The 23,214-nt window shown below is 41.3% G+C and overlaps 1 protein-coding gene across 3 annotated transcripts in view; it reads right to left on the reverse strand.

The window, feature by feature from the left end:
- Positions 1–7,332: 7,332 nt before the first annotated feature.
- dapk2b (death-associated protein kinase 2b) overlaps positions 7,333–23,214 on the reverse strand; it is a 136,685-nt gene continuing 120,803 nt past the window's right edge. The window contains exons 9-13 of one of the 3 annotated variants that reach the window (XM_048520759.2): positions 14,117–14,206; positions 13,921–14,004; positions 13,771–13,827; positions 12,249–12,361; positions 7,333–7,540 (exon numbers count right to left, since the gene is read on the reverse strand). In XM_048520759.2, coding sequence (XP_048376716.2) covers positions 12,281–12,361; positions 13,771–13,827; positions 13,921–14,004; positions 14,117–14,206 — 312 coding nt within the window. In that variant the 3' untranslated portion in view covers positions 7,333–7,540; positions 12,249–12,280. Of the gene's footprint in view, positions 7,541–12,018; positions 12,362–13,770; positions 13,828–13,920; positions 14,005–14,116; positions 14,207–23,214 lie in introns of those variants that run through there. The other 2 variants (XM_048520762.2, XM_048520760.2) reach the window with 2 other exon arrangements.

Consider the following 23,214-nt stretch of genomic DNA (forward strand, 5'->3'; position numbering starts at 1 on the left):
GGGGCTGGCAGGCCAAGCAGCATCTCAGGAGCACAAAAGCTGATGTCTCGGGCCTAGACCCTTCATCAGAAAAGGGGGATGGAGAGAGGGTTCTGAAATAAATAAGGAAAGAGGGGGAGGCGGATTGAAGATGGTTAGAGGAGAGAGATCCCCTGATGTTTGTTCATCCAGCTTCACACTTTGTTATCTCGGATTCTCTAGCATCTGCAGTTCCCATTATCTCTGATACATTTTAACCTCACTGCGAAGCCTCTTCCAGGGATGCCTAACCTGAAGAAGTTACCCTCCTCCCTTCGGACAAACCTCAGGGGAGCTCTCTCCTCTGTCCATCTTTGATCCGCCTCCCTCTCTTTTCCAGGCACAGGCCTGGTGTCTTGGCCATGGGGATAGCAGGTTTACAGGGATAGGGTACAGGGTGTGGGTCTGGATGGGATACTCTGGAGGGTTGGTGTGGATCAATCCTCCAGACAGCTGTCTTGAGTGCCAACCTCAGGCCAAGCTGGCATGGTCTAGTGTTGTGGTCTCCTCTGCTGGTCCTCAGGGAAGAAGACACCCCACCTTTGAGAGTTTGTTAGTTTGACTGTTCAGTGTTCCACATGATCATAGGCTGTCTACTTCTCACTCTAGGTTAACAAACCTGCACAGGCTGGCAGCATGTTAATCTGTGTTAAGAAAGCAACATGAAGCAAGTAGAGGCTGGCAGTTTGTAGTAGGATGTAAAATGAGTGAGTGCGAAGATCCCTGAAATGCAGTGTTGGTGCAAAACCATGATGCATAAGACTTGTGGCAACCTCTACTCACGAGTTATGAAATCAAGAAACATCCAAGTCATAGGGGTCTCTGAACTCTACGTCACTGATGAAGGCCTGAAGTGGTATGAGTTGTCTGTCTGAGAGCAGGAATGATGGTGGTTTGCTGAGGCCGAGCTGCATTAAGGAAGGTCAGGGAGGATACTGGCTGATGAGGCATCAATGCTCTAAAGGATAATAAAATGTGAGGCTGAACTGCCCTCCAACCCCACCACACCCGGCACCTTCCCCTGCAACCGCAGGAAATGCTACACTTGCCACCACACCTCCTCCCTCACCCTTATCCCAGGCCCCAAGATGACTTTCCACATCTGCCAATGTGGTATACTGCATCCACTGTGCCCGGTGTGGCTTCCACTACATTGGGGAAACCAAGCGGAGGCTTGGGGACCGCTTTGCAGAACACCTCCGCTCGGTTCGCAATAAACAACTGCACCTCCTGGTCGCAAACCATTTCCACTCCCCCTCCCATTCTTTAGATGACATGTCCATCATGGGCCTCCTGCAGTGCCACAATGATGCCACCCGAAGGTTGCAGGAACAGCAACTCATATTCCGCTTGGGAACCCTGCAGCCCAATGGTATCAATGTGGAATTCACCAGCTTCAAAATCTCCCATGCTCCCACCGCATCCCTAATCCAGCCCAGTTCGTCCCCTCCCCCCACTGCACCACACAACCAGCCCAGCTCTTCCCCTCCACCCACTGCATCCCAAAACCAGTCCAACCTGTCTCTGCCTTCCTAACCTGTTCTTCCTCTCACCCATCCCTTCCTCCCACCCCAAGCCGCACCTCCATTTCCTATCTACTAACCTCATCCCACCTCCTTGACCTGTCCGTCTTCCCTGGACTGACCTATCCCCTCCCTACCTCCCCACCTATACTCTCCTCTCCACCTATCTTCTTTTCTCTCCATCTTCGGCCCGCCTCCCCCTCTCTCCCTATTTATTCCAGAACCCTCACCCCATCCCTCTCTCTGATGAAAGGTCTAGGCCCGAAACGTCAGCTTCTGTGCTCCTGAGATGCTGCTGGGCCTGCTGTGTTCATCCAGCCTCACATTTTATTATCTTGGATTCTCCAGCATCTGCAGTTCCCATTATCACCAATGCTCTAAAGGAGTTGTCTGATGATCAGTGAGCTGTAGTTGCCAATATATGCCGTTGTTTTATGTGGGGAATTTGTGCCAAATAGTTTCCTGGTGGAGGGAAAGGAGAGTTAGAAAGAACATGGTAATGCAGTCAATTGGGGCTTTAATGAAATGCAAATTCATGAAATAGGATAGTTACTACTCAATGTGAGATTCAGAAATCAACATTTAAGGCTTGAGAAGAAATCTGGACAATTCTTCTCAATGTCAAGAATCCATTGTCTGGTTTGCTACCATGGAGAGGGAAATATTGTCCCATGATCAAATAGTGGGAAGAAGACAAAAATTGGTCAAATTTCATCAAAGAAAACCCTTCGTTTTTGAAACACTTTTCTCAGAGGCTGGTTGGTGGTATTGGTGCTTTATGTTTACTTTTAATGATTATACAGAACATAAATTTCTGCTTTATTTCCACCTTTTTTGAATTGGAATGCAGAGAAATAATTTCAATAGTTTCAATCTATGAGAGTACTGACTAATCCTTGATAGATAGGCTGCTCAAAGGAATTATCTCATGGGAGTACAATTAAGCCAACAGACAGTTTATTGCAAAGAGAGTTATTATTCTTGGCTAATTACATCAATCCTGAATTGACACAGGTTATTTGAGGAATTGACTATCCAAAGCTGCCTATGTATATTGTTTGATTCTCATTAAGAATATGTGGTTTATCTTTGCCCAGTGATTAAACTGAAACTGTTTCCACGCTTTCGGGTCAGAAAACTCTGGTGCTGAGAACCTATTAACTGTTTTATAACATATTATGTTTTATTGTTTCTCAGGGTATTTCCATAGATCAAATCATTTGGGTTATCCCCACAGGAAGTGTATCACTCTCTGGTTATTTTTGTCTAAGGTGGAAGGGCAGAATGCACCAATGATCATCATTAGGCTTGGGTGGTTATAGGGAAATTGGCTGTCTGCGTGCTAACACATCAGCATTTATTAAATTCTACTAGGACTGAAGGTTTCCTGCTCAGTTTACAAGGTCACACTGACAGCACTATTTTTATTGAAAATAATTTCATTCTTTTGGAGTCATGACAGAAGGAAACATATTCAAATAATATGAAAACCATTATTCATTATTAAACTATTAAACATTGGACTGCATTCCAATGGTATGAGCGTGAGCATCATAATTTCTTCAAACAAATTTCCCAGTCAGCAATGATATTGCTGAGAATCGAACAAATAGAATCACAACCTAATTAGTGGGTAAAACAATTCAGATTTTATTTGAAATTATATTCACTCTAAGAAAGGGGTTGTTGATACCATGGAAATTGTAAGCATAGTCATTTTGACAGTTTTATGATTTTGAACCGGGTTAATGTTCTTTTGAAATTGATTTTCAGTGTTTATCTTATCAATTTAAGGTTTTAACAGAGTAATGTATTTTTCCCCTTATGCATTTTCAATGGCTTTTTCCAAATTCTGAAAGATAGCGTTTATATGCATTTGAAGAGGTAAGGAATGAATAGGGATAGTCAGCATGGGTTTGGATGAGGGAAATCATGTCTCACAAACTTCATCGAGTTTCTTTTGAGGAAGTAATCAAAATTATTGAGGAGGGCAATGTGGTAGACGTTATCTACTTGGGTTTTAGTAAAGCCTATGGCAAGGTTTCCTGCGGTAGACTAATTAGTAAAGTTAGATCATATGGGATTCAGGGTGAGCTTGCCAATTGGATGCAAAATTAGCTTAACGGCAGGAGACAGTGTGTGACAGTGGAGAGCCATTTTTCTGACTAGAGGCTTGTGACCAGTGGTATTCCATAGGGATCGGTGCTGTGTCTGCTTTTGCTTGTCATTTATATAAATGGCTTAGCTGACAATATAGAAAGAATGGTTAGTAAGTTTGTGGACAAAACCAAAATTAGTGGCATTTCAGACAGTGAAGAAGGTTATCTAAGATTGCAAAGAGATCTTGTTCAATTGGGTCAATGGGCTGAGCAGTGGCTGATGGAGTTTGGATAAATGCCAGGTGTTGCATTTTGGTAAAACAAACAGGGACAGGACTTATACAATTAAAAGTAGGTCTTTGGGTAACATTGTGGAACAGAGAGACCTAGGGGCTCAGATACATAATTCTCTGAACTTTGCATCACATGTAGACAGGTTGGTTAAAATGGCATTTAGCACACTTGCTTTCATTGCTCAGACCTTTGAGCGTAGAAAGTGGGAAGTCATGTTGAGGATGTACAGGACATTGGTGAAGCCTCTTCAGGGGTAGTCTCCAGCTCTGGTCGCCCTGTTATTGGAAGGATATTATCAAGGTAGGCAGGACTCAGAAATGATTTATCAGGGTGTTGCCAGGAATGGAAAGTTTGGTTTTAGGGAGAGGCTGGATAGGCTGGGATTTATTTCACTGGAGTGTAGGAAGTTGAGGGGTGACCTTTTTAAGAGGTTTTTAAGATCTTGAAGGGTGTAGATAAGGTGATTGGCAGGTGTCTTTTCTCAATGGTGTGGGGGCATGTTTTTAAGGTGAGAGGAGAAAGATCCAGAAAGGATCTGAAGGGCAACTTTTTTTTACAGAGCGAGGTTTGGATCTGGAATGAACTTCCAGAGGAAGTGGTAGATGCAGTTAGTTATAACATTTAAAATTACATTTGGATATGGAAATGAATAAGAAAGGTTTGGAGGGATATAGGCCAAGCAACAGCAAATGGAACTAATTTAGTTTGGGATTATAGTCGGTGTGGACTGGTTGGACCAAGGGTCTGTTTCTGTTCTGTATGGCTCTATATCTCAATGACCGTTTCTTTATCTTGACAGTTTTATGAGCATTTCAACTTCATTATGTGGCTCACAAGCCCTGTGTATATTATAAAGACTTGGCCAAGACTTGATTTGAAACAGAGGAAATGAGGATTTGGTTATGGTATTAGTATATAAAACAAGTGAAGGAAAGCACCAGGTTCTACGTTGCATTTAAGAAAGGGCACTGGAAAAAGAAAGGATTTCCTGCAGGTTTCAGAGTTGTCCCCAGTATTCCTAAGGCAAATTTCAAAACAGAAACTGATCAATTTGGCGGGTAAACTGGAGGTAGAATTGCCTAGCAAAAGGAAAAAGGCAGAGATAACTGAGTTAGTAGTAAAACACATGGGTTTAGAGCTAATACAAAAGGGGTGGAGTACTTCAGTTAGTGTAATGTTACAATCAGGTGATATTCAGTTACAATTGAAGCAGCTAGAGTACAGGAGAGAATAAAGAGATTAAAGATGGCATAAAAATACAAGGAAAGAGCAGAGAAAGACAGAGAAAGGGAGATGGAGTTAAGAAAACAGGAAATGGGAATGCAAAAACTAAAATTAGAAGTGCCACAAGAAGATAAAGCCTAAATACCAAATTAAAATAGCATAGGTAAAACAGGAGATGTTAGATGCTGATGAAGGATCTAGTGTAGAGAATCTGAGACTTAATTTAAACTCCAGTAAGGAAATGTTTTAGTTTGCACAGGCCCTGCTGCAATTTGCAGAAAAGGATGTGGAGGTAACAGTATTGTGCGCAGTTCTGGGCACCACTTTATAAGATGTGAATGCATTAGACACAGTGTAGAAGAAGTTCACAAGAATCGTTCCAGGAATGCAAAACTTCAATTACAAAAAGAACAGACAAGAAAGTTGGAACTGTTCTTCTCCAAGAAGAGAAAGCTGAAGATAGAAGTTTTCCAAATCATGAGTGGACTGGATGTGGTAGATAGGAAGAAACTGCTCCTGCTCATAAAAGGACCGAGAACCAGACACCACAGTTTTAAATTGTTTTGCAAGGGAAGGAAATGTGAGGTGTGGATTTTTTTACCCCTCTACAGTGGTTAGAGTATGATGTGCCTTACCTACAAATGTGGTGGAGGCAGGTTCAATTGAGCATTCAAGAGGGCATTGGATCATTATTTGAATAAACAATATATTTTGAGTTTACAGGGAAAAGACAGGAGATTGGCACTATAAGCCATAGTGTTCACTCAGAAAGCAGGTGCAGACACAATGAGCCAAACAGCCTCCTGCTGCACCAGTTTTAAATCTTATAATGATGTGGAGGTGCTGGTCTTGGACTGGAGTAGATAAAGTCAAAAATCACATGACACCATGTTATTGTCCAACAGGTTTGTTTGAAATCACAAGAAATAAACCTGTTGGTTTATACCCTAGTGTGATTTTTGTAGAATGGATTAGAAAAACAATCCATTGTTTAGCCCCTAGAAATTAATGCAGTGAACCTCAGGTGCAAATGAAAAGCAGCAGTTATCAACTGCCCAATCTGTGAAGTTGGTATTGTCAATTAGACTTTGTAAAGCATCTAATCCAATTCACCCTACGGACACAGGAAATCAGACCACACAATACCTCTCACTCTTCGACTCTCAAATGTTTCTTGACCATCTTTGCAACTGAATTTGTAGCGTTCTCTATAACTACCTCTCAATAATTGAAATGACCACACAATTCTCCTTAATCAGTTGAGGGCTCTTTCAATTAACAGCGCTTGATCAATTACCACCGTTAAAAATCTCTGTACATTCTGGAAAGATTACTACAGGGTACTAGGATTTTATAATGAATGTTGTGAAAACAAACCATGTAAGTGCATCTGTGCAATCACATTAAACGACAGCAAAATGTTGTATTCATCACTTTATTTATAGAAAAATACTGTACAATTTTGCAAACACCGTCTTCAGATATGGACAGTCCAGTATAAAGACAGCTTTAATCAATATCATAAACAAGAAATCCCTGCTCTGTTATCACAAGTTTGGGTCAATCAACGTAAAATAATCATGACTAAATCTAACAAACATTCACTAAATCTTTAATTTTATTTGAAACTTTAAAAATTGTACTGGTCATTATTGCAATTCTTTTTATATGTAATTTACAGTTATTTAAACAAATAGGCCATTTGTCAAATAGCTTAGCACAGTTTAAAAATTTACATATTCACTTTTGAAATATTAATTTCATTCCAAGTTCATTACACTAATTTGGAACATTACACCGTTAATTACAGAACTGTAGTTTTTGTGCAAAAATAATTCAGTATAGGTTAACATAACATCACTGGCAGCAGCACAATTGGCAGTTGCAACCAAGCAGGCCCCGTGTACACAGGGAGGTTCACTCGTTGCTATGACTATAATTCTTTGACAGTAAAAAGCTCTCAAGTTCCATGCTCTGGTCTTCTTAATATTTGAGTTTTGGTCTGCAGTGAAAAACACAATTTTCTGGTGGGGAGATATTCTGTTTATGTAGTTTTTGTAGGCTCTCAATAGCAACCAGGGCAGGTGAGTTTGCATCTGTTTCCTATGTTAACATCACCCTCCTACCCCATCCCCCCCCCCAACTTCCCCGCACCCCCATAAAAAAGAGGTGAGGTTAGCCAGTTGAATTTGCAATCGATGGACTGAGCTCTCAGCTTGCTCATAATGCAGTAATCACATGCCAGGCCACTTTAGACTTTCCTCAACACAAAGGGAACATTGACAGCAAGGAGACAAAGATTTTAATGGCAACATTTGAGTGAAGATGCTAATGCATGCCTGATACATACATAAATATCCCTTTGCTCGTTTCTGATCTGCCCTGTAAGCAAGGTAAATTGAAGAATCTGCAATTAGTTCATAAGATCAAAGTTTTATTGTGTAAATGGTGGAATTGATAATTACAAAACTGATTTGCAGTGTAACATTATACATTATCAAAAACATTATTTGATTATTTAGTATTACTCAGATTCTCATAACATCTGAAAAAATTAATATAATCTATAAGTGGACCAATTAGTCAGGATACAGGTTGCTGGTGTTATGGAAACACTTCTAAGATATAATGTGTTCCCAGGATGTAGCATTCTAATGGCTACAGACCTCAGTATTTCCTGGTCTGCAGTTCGGAGGTACGTTACCCTCTGCTGGAAGCACCCAATCACCCATATGGCAAAGGACTGCTCAGGGCCAAAATAACAATTAAATCTTCGAGGACCTACCTAATCATTATAACAGTGCAACGAAAATATGTACAAGATTAAATTTTGTACGTTAAGTCTGAGTACATTATGAATAAAGGTTTTTTTTGTTATTCATTAATGGGATGAAGGCATCACTAGTAATGCCAGCATTGATGGTCCATTTCTCAAGGGCAATTAAAGATGGGAATTAAATGCTAATGCCTTTTGCCAAGCATGCTCACATCCCAAGTACAGATTTTTTAAAAAAAAATGTACAATGTCATGCAATTATCACAATCTATATTAAAATATTTGGCCTTTAGAATTTACAAAGAATAAGTTTTATGTTGTATAACAACATTGCCAAAATTGGTGAGTTAACATACGTTCTGGCGCCTCAAACCATTTCTAATCAGAGTTCATAAATTAAAATGTAATCGTTCAATTATCATCTGATACAACACTGAAATGGGGCCAGAACAGCAGTAAACAAGTCAAACAGATTATATCACTTCCATAGGAAGTGGCAAAGCCTCTTAATCTTTAAACGATTGAGTTTGTTAAGCTATGAAGCAAGTAAACTCACAAACATTGCTGTCAGTTCTGAAGTTAGTCTTCAGGCAAGAGTTAAGCTGAACAAAGGGCTCATCACCTCAATCTTCGCTTGGGAATCAAAGCTGAATGTATAGTTTTAGGAATGCTATTGTATTCTGGAAGTACTTTTCATCTTAAATTTAAATTATTAGATCCCACTCCAGTGACAACACAATTGGCCAATTCCACCTACAATGTCTATAATTACAGCCAACTGATAGCTGTGCCAGTGCTCTATCCCAACCTCACTTCAGCTGTATTTCCCAGAAGAAATCAACCTCCACAAGATTGGATCAAGCGAAAGGTTGGATGAAAGGAGCACCTGCCATCTCCCAATTTTGGTTTCACGTTATGAAGCAGGATGAATGAAGCAGGAGCAAATGGTTTCTCGGAGCTCCAGCTTTAGCTGCATTTAGTTGCCTTTTGCTCTCAAAAAAGATCAGAAAAAAACTTCTTAAAAAATGCAGATTTCGAAGCATAGAAAATTTTGGGGCACTTGGTACCATTTCCTTCTGTACAGACTGTTCTTCATTAAGATAGGCCGTAGCAGTAACATCTTGAGTAGAAGACATTGCCTGTTACCTGATTTTCCCTCAAATTCCTGTCACTGAGCTTGAAAAATTGCACAGGCATCTCTGTGGATAACAGCATGGTTGGTAACATGAATGATGAGGGGCCAACCAGCACAGTCCAGACCTGAAAAACCATCCAACTCTAACAGGCAACGCTAAACAAACACAAACACAGTATTTATTTTCAAACGAGATTGACTCTGTCTCTTAGGCTCAAGGAGAGGTCAGTAAGACTTAGGTAAGTGATTTGGTATTGAAAGCATGATATATTATCCAGAGAAAAAGGATTGTTTGACCACTTCTGATTAGCACTTACAAAAATGTCTAGAGGTAGGAAAACAAAGGCCATTTGACTTGGTGAGGTGTTTGGAGATAGAATAAAATCTCCAACAGCATGCCCGGTTACTGTCCAGTGTCCCTAAATGACAATGACTCCAATATCAACATGCCAAACACTGACAGCGCCAGTAGATATCCTCCTCATCATTAACGTCAAACAGTCAACATGGAATTTGAGCCCCTGAAACTGGAGTCTGCAAACTGGATCGAAATTTTGGCAGGGAGCTCGCCAATCATTCTTTTCAATCAAAAATAAGTTACTGCAAGGTAGAAATCTGAAAATTTAAAAATGCCTGAGGGGGGGGTACAAAACTGCATGACTGTTTTATTCAAGCTTCATCTGTAAATTTACTTTATTCAGCTACCAATTCATTTATTGAGCCATTGAGGATGTTAAAGGCAATTCCACCAATCTGGATTTCTCTGCAGATGGCACCTTTGAATATCATTGACCCAGCTGTTCTCTTTTATTTTTACTCAATTAATCCAGAAACAAATACAGAAACTAAATGCTTTCCTGTGTGGAGATGAGTTGGACATGTGTATACAACAAACTCTCTCAGGTACTCCCTGTGCTCACTCCTCTGTTAACCTGAATACTCCCTCCTGAATTGGATGAGACAAGGTAAATTTGAACATTTTTCACCTGGCATTTGTACCTCAAGGTGCTTATAAGTTTAATCATGACAGCAATTCAGGACTTTGGTTAACTTCTGGGCTGCTTTGATTAGAGAGGAGACTAAGGGTATGACTGAACTGCCTCTGACTCTCCGAGTAAAGGGAAGAGCTAGGTATCCTCTACTTGAACTTCCTTTAGCATCGCTAGATTGAAGTCCAACCTCCTTCCTGTTTGCCACCTGAAGCCAAGTCAGGAAGTGCAAAACCTCAGTGGACTGCCTGACTGTGAACTCAGCTTTCCTCTCTCACAACCACTCTATTATTAACACAGTCCACAGTCACTCTCACTTCAAGGCCCAAAAGTCCCATCCTTTCTCATATCAGCTCTTCAAAAGCTGCTACACATCCAAAACAAAGCTGCCATTCTAATGCTGTGCACTTTTCTGAGCTCCACACTGCATTTAAGGATCATTTGCTTCATAATAATTAATACCTAATTAATCACTTGGGCAACATTGGAGCGAGTATTACTTTCCCAAGAAAAGTCACCAAAAGATTTGGTGGAGCAACAACATTATTATCTCGACTCCTGTAAATAGAGGTTGAACAGACATGTCAAGGCAACTCACTTCAGGATTAAAACTGAAAAAATATTACAGATGCTGTAAATTGGGAACAAAAACAGAAGCTGCTGGAAAAGCTCAGCAGAGGCAGCACTTGTGAAGAAAATTCAGAGTTAGCATTTCAGGTCTGGTGACCGTTCAGAGGAAGGATCACTGGATCCAAAATGTTAACTCTGTTTTTTCTTTACAGATGCTACCAGACCTGCTGAGCTTTTCCAGCAACTTCTGTTTTTTGAACTCATTTCAGGTATCAGGCAATAACCTTTTGATTGTGTCATTCTCTCAAATTCCTGTTGAGGTCACATATACACAAGTAATGGTTTCTCTTTTAATCTCATGTTGGAAGTTTTAGGGTCTACCAAATAAAGTTATTTCTTTTTCATCAGTTTTGCAGACTTTAAAAAATACCTAAAACTACCTGAAGCAATGTTTACATAAAAATGATGCTGGTTGAAACGTGCAATGTTCAGCATGGCTCAAATATTTGCCTGCTTGGCTGCCTCATTCACTGAAGCTCATTTCCCAAATTACTGCTCAACATGTCCTCGACCTCCACTCAGAGCCTGTGGCTAATATTCTGCCCAATCATTGATTCCACATTGCTCACTGTTCAACAGAAAGTAAGCTCTATTACAATCCAATGTTAGGATGATCCCTGCACAAAAGGAGTGCCTTGCAGGCATGGTAAGGTGTACAGTTTGAATGAAGTCAAAATCATTCATGCCCTTATCTCCTTTCCCTGGCTATCATTCTTGTGGCCAAGTGTCAGATCTCCACTCAAAGTACCTCCAGCAACAGGCTTGAAATGGAGGACCCATCACAATTAAGGAATTTTCATCACATCAAACAAAAACCAAAAGCAATGCAGATGCTAGAGATTAGAAACAAAAACAGAAATTGCTGGAAAATCTCAGCAGGTCTGCCAACATCTGTGGAGGGGAATCAGAGTTAATGTTTTGGATCCAGTGAGAAGAACTCCGTTTCTGAAGAGGAGTCACTGGACCCGAAAGGTTAACTCTGACTTCTCTGGTAGATGTTGCCAGACTGCCGAGAGTTTCCAGAACTGCATCACACCTTTCCTGATTTGCAATGCATCAGTACAATCACAAGAATTGCATGTGAGAAAGTCTGGACAGATACATTGAGTTGCAAAAACGTATTGCACACTTTGTTCTCTAAAGCAGGCAGCATAAGCCTGCCATCATTCATCTGGTCGGAGAGAGAGAGAGAGATAGAGAGAGAGAGAGAGAGAGAGAGAGAGAGAGAGAGAGAGAGAGAGAGAGAGAGTGAGAGAGTGAGTGAGTGAGTGAGTGAGTGAGTGAGTGAGAGTGAGAGTGTGTGAGTGTGAGTGTGAGTGTGTGAGTGTGAGTATGAGTGTGAGTGTGTGAGTGTGTGAGTGTGTGAGTGTGAGAGTGTGAGAGTGTGAGAGTGTGAGAGTGTGAGAGAGTGAGTGAGTGAGTGAGAGAGAGTGCAGGTATGTTCAATTTTTCTATTGAACATGCCTGATATTGACTCAGCAACAAGGACGAGCAGCACTTGTGTAGATTAAGGTTTTGTTGATCCTAACAGTACGACGATCCACTTGTTTTTGGGGTTACCTCTCTTTGGTACAAGCCAATCAGAAATCTCTTCATGACGTGCTGCTGCGTCTCCTCGGCCTGGACGGCCTTCTTTTGAAACTCACTTCCTCATTGTCACTGTCATATTGTCTCTAAAACAAGAAAGAAATAACGTGCATTGGATTTCACACCTTATCACAGAGCCTCTCAGGGCATTGTAAAGCACTTATCAGCCAAATAGATAGTTACTGCTGGAATGTGGAAAATGTCGCAGTCCAATATTTAACAATATCCTGTAAATGGCATGTGGTAATGATGACAAAATCTGTATTAAAAGATGTTGGTGACGTAAATAAATATGGAATTTGAAACCAGAGAGATCTTATTTTGTTCTTCAAAATCATGTCCATCTGAGGGCAATACAGTACTCCCTCAGCGCCAACCCTCCAACAGCATGGTACTCCCTCAGCACCAACCCTCCAACAGCATGGTACTCCCTCAGCACCAACCCTCCAACAGCATGGTACTCCCTCAGCACCAACCCTCCAACAGCATGGTACTCCCTCAGCACCAACCCTCCAACAGCATGGTACTCCCTCAGCACCAACCCTCCAACAGCATGGTACTCCCTCAGTGTCTGCTGTCAGAAAGTATGGCATTTTCTCAGCACCAACGATCCAACAGCACAGCACTTCCTCAGTGTGAACACTCCAAGAGCGCAGCACTTCCTCAGTGCCTGTCGTCAGATAGTGAGGCACTCCCTCAGCCCCAACCCACTGACATCATGGCACTCCCTAACTACTGACCCTCCAAAAGCATGGCACTCCCTCAGTGCCGACTGTCTTTGTCAGTGCGGCACTCCCTCACGGCCATCTGTCTGATGGTGCAGCACTCCCTCAGCGCCAACCATCAGACCACAGCATTTTCTTCATTTAAATAATACCTTGTTCTTTTGTGCTTCCTTCCAGTAGGAACAACTTCTCATTTTCCTATGTCATACTCTATTTAGCAAGTTCTTGGCCACTTACCTAACCTATCTATACCTCTCTATAAACTGATTGAATCCATCTCATAACCTGACTTTCCACTGTTTTTCCTGTCTTGAGTAATAGTTCTTTGTCTGGTAGCAGACATGAATAAGTTGAAGCAGTCTTAAGGTTAATTATGAAATAGCAACAGAAATTGCTGGAGAAACTCAGCAGATCTGGCAGCATCTGTGCAGAGAAAGCAGAGTTAATGTTTTGTCCCTTGTTTGTCACTAAACTGGCAGGATTAGAAATACGACAGATAAGCTTGTTATAAAATTGCAAAACAAGAAATTGGATGATAGAGAGAGGATGAGGGTTACAAGAGTGGGGGATATTGTAGAGACAGGGTGAAGCAAGGGATGAGAGAAAATGGACAATGATCTTCAAATCCAGATGGAGGGTTACCAATGTAAGGTGTGCAGAGACTTTTGTGATATCTGAATGAACTGTCAGCAGGAAAAGTAAAGAAATCAAGCTTCACCATGAGCTGATGTGACAGTGAAGGGGGGAAAATACATTCAACATGGACTAACCAAAATGAGCAGTTCCCCAAAGAGTTGAAGAAATCTTGTCAGAGTTTTAATTCTTTCCTAACAGAAATAAGAGGAAACGTAAGCCACAATCTTAAAATGTCAGGAAACAGACTTGCTGTAGATAAGATATAGCAATCTAGCTGTACTTACTGAAATTTCACCTGTTTTCAGATAACTCTTCTTAAGAAAGGAACGAGTCAAATGATTGCAAAATGACACAATCCTATATGTTAGCTGAAAAGAAATGGGAGATTTATAAATTACAAAGCAAGTCAGACAGGCCGTTCAACATAAAGCAGCAGAAACAATTATTTTAGTACCAGTTTGAGGATTGAATTTCACTTACTTTCCATTTCCTCCTGATGTATAACTTCCTGAAATTTTCCAAATTAACCACAGATTCTCTTCTTACAAGTGCTTGGCATTTATTCAATGGCTGAAAAGAAAAGAATTGAAAACAGCGAGTGAGCAATCCAGTGCCTGAAGAATCCAGATATTAAAATATATGTTAGCAACAGCCCACCATGCATGGTCTCGCAGGCTTCCTGGTTATGTAATTACACCTGCTAGATGTAACATTGAGAGTTCAAAGTGAGTCGACAAACTTTAAATTCTATATCAACGGACTGGGTTCTATTGCTACCAATCAGAGCTGGTCCCCATTGGTGCTACTTCTTTTTAAATTCATGCCAGGCCAGCATTTATTGCCCATCCCTAATTGCCTAGAGGACAGTTCAGAGTCAAGTACATTGCTGTGGGTCTGGAGTCACATGTAGGGCAGACCAGGTCAGGATGGCAATTTCGTGTACCAAAGGGCATTAGTGAACCAGATGTGTTTTTCCAATAGTCAACAAGTTTCATAATCATCATTGAACTCTTCATTCTCGACTTAAATATAGCGTGATGACACAGGGTCAGCAATATCGTCTTGCTGCAATTATCCATGCACAGACGGAAAAGCCAGTAGGAGACCAGTAGTGATAATGGGAACTGCAGATGCTGGAGAATCCAAGATAATAAAATGTGAGGCTGGATGAGCACAGCAGGCCCAGCAGCATCGCAGGAGCACAAAAGCTGACGTTTCGGGCCTAGGCCCGAAACGTCAGCTTTTGTGCTCCTGAGATGCTGCTGGGCCTGCTGTGTTCATCCAGCCTCACATTTTATTATCTAGGAGACCAGTAGTAAACAGTAGGCTCATACTGGAGCTCCATTTGGAAGAATACTAGACAAGTTTGATCTTTTGCAAGTTTCATAGGATTTTTCTTATGGGATGGAAGGTGAGCAGGCACCAAAATCAGAAACGTGTCCACCAATTTTGAAATAAAAGCAGTGAACAGCTTAGACTCATTAAAGACACTACTGACTGCAGATCTACATCGCCCACTCAATTCTCAGCACAGTCCCATGGGAGAAATATCCAGAGTGGTATTCAACAAGTTTGAGGAGGCAGCATGGGGTGATACAGAGGTCCACAAACAAGATCATGGGGGCATGAGGGAACACAGTTTATTGCCAAAGGGAGTGGCATCTGATTGTTCTATAGATGTTATTTCCTCACTGTTTCTGGGGTCATATGAGAAATAAGCAGAGGGTGAAAGGGCAGGATCAAACAACATGTCTGGTTGATGATTCACAGCTGGTAGCATACTGATTGGACTCAACCAGCCCAGGCTTGCAATCATCCAAAAAGTGTACCCACACTTGAATGGGGTTATGCTGTTGAAAATAGTCTCATAGATAATCCAGATTGTGTTCAGAGTTACATCAGAAACCAATTTAAGATTATCAGTTGGGCTGGCTGTGTGATGTATTTGCATGAATGATAAGCTATGTATTTAAATACTCAGGGCCTGGTCTACACATATAAGTGGAATTAGTAAAATACTTTGCACCTTCTTTATAAAAAATGTATCAGGGAGGCAGCCAATTTGCTGCTACATCCCAATGGCAACACATTCAGAATCGACCTGCCTGGTCTGAGAATTAAGATTGATTGCTCTTCCTGCATCTCCAATGCCAATGATGGCGCAACCAATCAGCACCCTCTTCTCATACTATGTAAATTGATGTTTCTTTTCTCGTGTCTGATTTTTACATTCCAGTCCTGGTGAGCACGAGATAAAAAAAAACAAATTCACTTCTTTCTCCCTTTAGATGTGTTAAACTATTAAGAGGAACGATTAATAAGTCATTCACACATAAGATGGCCGTGACCTTTGGGGTATTGCAATTTTCACTGTTTGTGCCTCAGCTGTTCACAGTCTTTATTAATGATTATAACATAGTAACAAATTATAATTATTCCAATTTTGCAGATGATGTAAAACTTGGTGAGCATGAATTGTGGGGAGAACACAAAAAGGCTTCAAGCGAGTGTGGACAGTCCAAGACAGTAGGCAAGACATTGGCAGATAGAGTATATTGTGGATGAGAGTGAGACTGGTGAAATGAAGGTGCGGCTTATTTCTTGAATAGAGAAAGATTGGAAAATGTCGCTGTCTAATGTTCCTCGGTGGCCTTGTTCAGAAATTCCTGAAAGCTACAAACAGGTGCAGCAAGCAAATCAGAAGACAGATAATATAATTGCATTTTTGAGAAGAGCATTTTTGTATAGAAGCTAAGAGGTCTTGCTACAAATGTATAGAACACTGCTGAGATTGCACCTGGAGTATTGTGTGCAATTCTGATCTCCTTGCTGAAGGGAGATGGACATGCCATAGTGGGAATGCAGCACAGGTTGGCCATATTGATGCCTGGGCTGCTGGGAATTTCCTTGAGGAGAGATAGGGAGAGTGGGCTCTGAGTTTGGAAGAATGAGGTGATCTCGTTGAAATCTAAATCTTTAAGGAATAAGAAGTTGCCAACGGCTGGGGCTCTCAAAATGGAGGACAAAGTCTCAGAATGAAGAGCAAGCCATTTAGGACTGAGATGATGAGGAACTTCTTCACTGAGAGAGGTGAACCATTGGAATTGTCCATGTGGAAGCTCAGTCTTCAAGCAGGTGCAAGACAGACAGATTTCGAGATACATCAAGGTATAGGTATAACGTGGGAATATGCAATTGAGGAAGATGATCAACCTTGATCTAGAATTGTGCAGCAGGCTCAAGGGCTGAATGGTCTAATCCCCCTCCTAGGTCTCCAGTAGATAGTAGTTAGTCATCTTCTTGAACTGCTAATGTCTGTGTGGTGAAGGAACACCGTAGATTGTTTAGGATGGAGTTGCAGGATATTGATGCAGGGAAGAAGAAATGGTGCTAGTAGTTTCATTTTAGCTTTATAGGTGACATGAAAGGGGGCGACAGTTCTGTGATTGAGAGGTACTGTGCAGGAAGCCTTGCTGAGTTGCTGTGAGACATTCTCTCGACAGTACAAACTGCTACCAGCATTAATAGCGAAGAGAGTGAATGTTGCAGTTGTCTGAAAAAATGCCAGGCTGCTTTGCCCTGGACGGTAGCAAGCTTCTTGAGTATTGATGCAGTTGTACTCATCTAGGTAAGTAGGAAGTTATCCGAAATAAAAGGGAAGCAGGAGTGTAGTGGTCGTATGATTGGATTAGTAATCCAGAAAATCAGGCCAATGCAGCAGGGGCATGGGCTCAAATCTCGTTATGGCAGATAGTGGGAATTTAAATGTGATACAATCTGGGATAAAGAAGCAACCATTAAACTACTGCTGATTTTCCTTCCCTAAAAGACATCTATCATCCCTATCTAGTCTGGCTGACATGTGACACTGGGCTCACAGCAATGATTGTCTCTTAAGTGCCTCTTATGCCCTAGGCTGCAACACCCACATCTTGTGAACAGATTTACAAAAGTGCACTCCTGACTTATACCTTGTGGATGATGGATAACTTCAGGAAATATATGGTCAATGGTAACCCCAAGGTGTTGACATGGAGGGATTCAATGCCAGTGAATGTCAAGTGGTCATCAATCCAAGTACTTGGATATTATAAAGATCATACTGCATTTGGACATGTACTACTCTAGGAGTCACAGATGTGCAATCAATCATTGATAAACACCACCATTTCCAACCTTATGATGGAGGGGACGCCATTGACGAAGCAGCTGAAGATGTTTGACCTAGGACACTACCCTGAGGAACTGCCGAATATGACATTATCCTCCAACAATCCCAACTATGCTCGTTTCAGCTCTTTTTTCTATATTTGGGCCAAGCTTGTATCAAACATGTCTCTCTGGCTTCAGCAAGTCAAATTGTTGACACTTTCTGTCAATGCCTGTGAAATAGCAACAGAAACTCCAGGAGCTGCACAACCAGCCCACAGGTAAGTGAAGGAAAAAGTTAGCTCCCAGACAAGGGAAAATCTCGCGTCTGATTGGGCTGTCTGGAAATTTCCACCATGCAAATCAGACCTGAAATTACGGCCAACAAAGTTCATAGATGACTGCTTACACCTGCCCAAACCACATTCCATCATGCAAAGAGATCAAAAGTCATGGAAATTCACAATACAGGGAAAGGGTGACTTATTTTTCCTTATTCTGCCGTTCTGATCAGACTTTGAGCAGAATCATGTGAATGTAGTTCCTGCAAGAAGGAAGATTCCTGGTCAGGAACCCAATTGCCTAATTTTATTTTAAACTGTGCGATGTGGGTGTTACTGGTGGGACAGCATTTATTGCTAGTCACTCTTAAGAAGGTGGTGGTGAGCTGTCGTCTTGAACCACTGCAGTCCATGTGTTGTAGGTAGACTCACAATGCTGTTAGGAGGGAATGCTGGGATTTAGACCCAACTTTGCTGAACTTGTTGTTGCTGTTTTCCTGACTAATCTAATTCATCACGCTGTCTCTCAGTTCCACAATCTATCCAGAACTATGGGTGGAGACAAACAGTGTAGGATCTCCAGTGAAAGGGACTCTGGCAGGCGATTGAAGCGTGAAATCCAGGGTGAAGAAGCAAGCACCCACAGCCCCTTTGCACACCGTCCCCTCTGACCTACGGCTGCACTTCCTCCTGAAGCTGAAAGCAGACTAATCTAATGTAAACTTTACAGAGAAGTCTCTCAGTTACTAAAAGTAATAGCACCCTGAAAAGGTGCACATGCAGCTTGTGACCCATCCATTGCAGAAAAGGAGGAATCCAAGATAAAAAAGACTTTCAAATAAATTATCCTGATTTTCTTCTCCACTAGACCGCAGGATTTCCCATAGACCCAAGCTCAGAGGAAACCACAAGAGAATAAAATGACATTGGACCTATAAAATTGCCAAAATAACAAGCTGCCTGAGGATTGAGAGGTTTGTGGAATACAAGAAAGGAGGACAAAGGAATCAATAAGGAAAGTAAGAATAGAATATGAATACAATCTCGCAAAATGTTGTAAACAGGCAGTAAAAACTTATGTAACTATGTAAAAATGAAACATTCAGCTAAAATGAATGTGGGTCCATTACAAGAAGAGTCAGAAGAATTCATGGTGGAGAATAGAGGAATGGTAGAGAGCTAACTTTCTGTGTGTTGGTTTTCAGTGAGAAAGATACCAGAAATCTTCTAGAATTATAGATTCAAGTGTCTCGGGAGAGTGAGAAATTGAACAAAATTATTGGGGTTGAAAGTTGATAAATACCCAGGATGTGATGATCTACATCCCAGTGAGTTTAAGGTGGTGGCTGTAGAGATTGTTGCTACATTAGTGATTATCTTCCAAAATTCTATAAGATTCTGTAATGATTCCTGTGGATTAGTAGATAGCTAACTTCATCATACTATTTAAACAGAGAGATGTACGGACCTGTTAGCCTTGCATCAGTAGTAGGGAAAATTTTAGGATTAATTATAAAGGATATGAGATTGGCACCTAGCTGGTAATGATCAAATTGGGAATACTATGGATTTGTGAATGGGAAATAATGTTTGACAAACATCTTGGAATTTTTTTAAAAAAAGATGTTACTAATAACATTGATAAAGGAGAGCTGATGGCTTTTGTACTTAGATTTTTCAGAAGGCTTTTTGATAAGCCCCCCCACAGGAGGCTGGCTATAATAGTTTTAAAGGGATAGGAGATAATATACAAACATGGATTAACGATTGGCTAACAGACAGTAGGAATAAATGGGCGGAGACTAGAGGGGTTCCACGTGATCAGTATTTGGACCCCAAGCAGTTCACTAAGTGAAATGTGTGTCGAGAGGAATACATAAAGTGGCTTAAAGAGAATTTGAACAGGTTTTGTGATTGGGTAAGAAAATGGCACATGGAATATAATGTGGAAAAATGTGAGGGTATCCATTCTGGTAGGAGAAACAGATATGCAGACAATTTCCTCAATGTTGGGCTGTAATGTTAGGATTTACAAAAATACCAAGGTGTCTTGTTGACTAAAGCCTAATATGCAGTGCAGCAAAATATTACGAATGCTAATAGAATATCAGCCTTTATTGCAAGGGGAATTCAGTATAGGAGTAGTAAATTCTTGCTTTCATTGGATAGGAGCTTGGTTAGGCTACAGCTGACACATTGAGAGAAGTTTTGGTCTCCTTATCTGAAGAAAGATATTATTGCCACAGAAGGAGCGCAACAGAGGATGATGGGACTGTCCTGTGATGACAAAAGTTCGGCAAATTGGGCCTGTGTTCTCAAGAGTTTTGTAGAATGAGAAGTGATCTCATTAAAACTTCAAACATTTAAAGGGATAAACAGGGCAGATGCAGGTCATGTGTTTCTCTGACTAACAAGTTTAAAACCAGGGTCACAATTTTTAAACAAGGGAATTGCCACTTGGTTAGATGCTGAAGTGAATTTTGTTTTTGAACGTGGTGACCCCTTGGAATTCCCTACCACAGAAAGCTGTGGAAGCTCAGTCTTCGAGTATGTTTAAAGGCAGAGAGTGACAGATTTCTGATTACCAATGGTGCAGAGGGCTCTAGGGACAGAGTGAGTAAAAGGTATTGAGATGTCCAACTAGCGTGATCATATTGAATGGTGGAGTAGATTTTCAATCCACTTTAATTTCAGGATTTAAATTCTCTTCATGAACCGTCATTCACTGAAATTCTGTTGATTGTTACATGAGCAGCTTTACCCTGGTACAGTGACACTCTTTAACCACTTTCCTTTCAAAGGTTGTTCTTGCACTAGTGAGGGAATTTTAGATTGGCAGAAAGATTGCATACACTGGGATCACTTTCTTTGGGCCTGAGGAAGCTGGAGGGAAATTTCATTGAGGTGGATAAAATATTGTGGAGAAGACAGCCCCATTTGCATCACAGGCCAATAACTAAGTGAACAGAGGGTTGGAGGGCAGTTGAGGAAAAATAACAAATCCTTCCTGAAAGGCAAGCAAAGACCTAATTAACCAGCCAGGAACGCCTATCTCTTGAATTAACTCTTGCTCATTACAAATTGGACTTCCTTTTGCACACCAACTTGTAGCTAACTATTCTTTTGCCATTAACGTCAGGCCTCTGCTCGTTTACTTTAAAGACGGGGGAGCAATCGAGAGACCGAAATTTCCCTGGCTGTGCTAGTATTACAAGGGCTGTCACTGTTATGGTCTTATGGACCTTACCATGTGTCCTGCAGACCAGTTGATGCTGTCAAGCCAGGTTTATTTTCATCTGCTCTACTAAATATAGAGGTTTTTTCCAAAATTAATTAAAACCAAATGAGGCAACAGGAAACAATATTTACCTGTAATATTCCAACACAACCCTTCACACCTCTCCACTCCCACAAACACTCAAAATAAATCCCTCCAATTTCTTGGGCTGGGAGTGTTTTTGTTGAATAGTAGCATTTTCCCAACATTCTTATCCATTGAGATTGATCTGTTAGCACACTCACTGCATCAACTAACCTCAGCAAATAATTAATGGTATGACAATCATGCAGTCACTGGAAATATCTATTTCTGTCATATCTTTGGTGGGATTGTGTTCAGACTGTGGGAAGCAATACTGTTTCCATTTTCCCTATCCTGTATCAGGCAATCCCAGCAGTAGATGTAAAGTGCCACTACTTTTCTCACCAATCAGTTTTGCAGTGGGTTTCTCAGCCAAACTTCATTTGAGGGCAGTTTTGTTCCATAATCTCCATCCACCAGCAACTGAGTTGAGATTGTAGAGTATTGAAGGTACATGGTAAGAGGAGGGCTCAGTCAGTACAGCTTCATCAAGGGATGTCATGCCTAATAAATCTATTAGAATACTGTGAGGAGTTAGTGAGCAAGTTAGACAACGGTGAGCCAGTGGAAATGATCAATTTGAATTCCAGAAGGGCACATGGCAGGCTGCTAACTAAGGCAACAGCCCACGGAATTCAAGGCAAGGTACTGGCATGGATAGAAGATTGACTGATTAGCAGAGGGCAGACAGTAGGGCTAAAAGGGTCTTTTTCAGGATAGCAGATGTGACTAGTTAATGAGGTCCGTGTTGGGACCACAACTATTCATGTTATACGTTAACAATCTGGACAGATGTACTGAGGTGGAGGGACAGGTAGTATAGAGGAAGCAGAGAACTGCAGAAGGACTTGGACAATCTAGGAGAGTTGGCTGATGAAATACAATGTGGCAAAGTGTGAGGTTACACACTTTGATAGAAAGGATAGAGACATGGACTATATTCTAAACAAGGAAAGGTTTTGGAATTCTGAGGCACGAGAGAGACCTGGGAGTCCTACTTCAGGATTTTTAAAGTTAACAAGCATGTTCAGATGGCACATGGGGAGGGCAAATGCAACATTAGCATTCATTTCATTCAAGAGGGCTAGAAAACAAGAGCAGAGGTGTACTGCTGAGACTGGACAAGGCTCTATTCAGACCATATTTGGAATATTGTGAGCATTTTTGGGCCGTATATCTAAGGATGGATGTGCTGGCCTTGGAGGGGATCTACAGGAGGTTACAAGAAGAGCCCAGCGATGAAGAGTTTTGGTCATGGGGTTGTGGTTGAGGACTCCAGGACTCTACGACTCTACTTGATGGATTTTGGGAGGATAAGGGGCCACGTCATTAGAACTTACAGAATCCTGAGAGACCTGGGTAGAGTGGATGTGGAGAAGATGTATCTACTAGCAGGAGAGACTAGGACCTGAGGGCACAGCCGCAGAGTGAACAAGCAACCCTTTAAAACTGAGGGGAGGAGAAATTTTTTTCAGCCGAAAGGTGGTGAATCTATGGAACTCATTGCCGCAGAAGGTTGTGGGGGCCCAATCATCGAGTGTATTTAAGACAGAGTTAGATAGGTTTGTGATTGGTAAAGGGATCAAAGCTCACAGGGAGAAACCAGGAGAATGGGGTTGAGAAATGTATCAGCCAAGATCAAATGGAAGAGCAGACTCGATGGGCTGAATGGCTCAATTCTACTCCTATATCATGAGTTACAGTATTGTGGATTCTTGGTCATGTAAACTAGGACTGATAGATTTGATTTTTAAGAAATTCATAATGTTGACCTTCGTTCGTTCCTG

The sequence above is a fragment of the Stegostoma tigrinum genome, chromosome 36, assembly GCF_030684315.1.
Source record: "Stegostoma tigrinum isolate sSteTig4 chromosome 36, sSteTig4.hap1, whole genome shotgun sequence".
In the NCBI taxonomy this organism is placed as follows: Eukaryota; Metazoa; Chordata; class Chondrichthyes; order Orectolobiformes; family Stegostomatidae; genus Stegostoma; species Stegostoma tigrinum.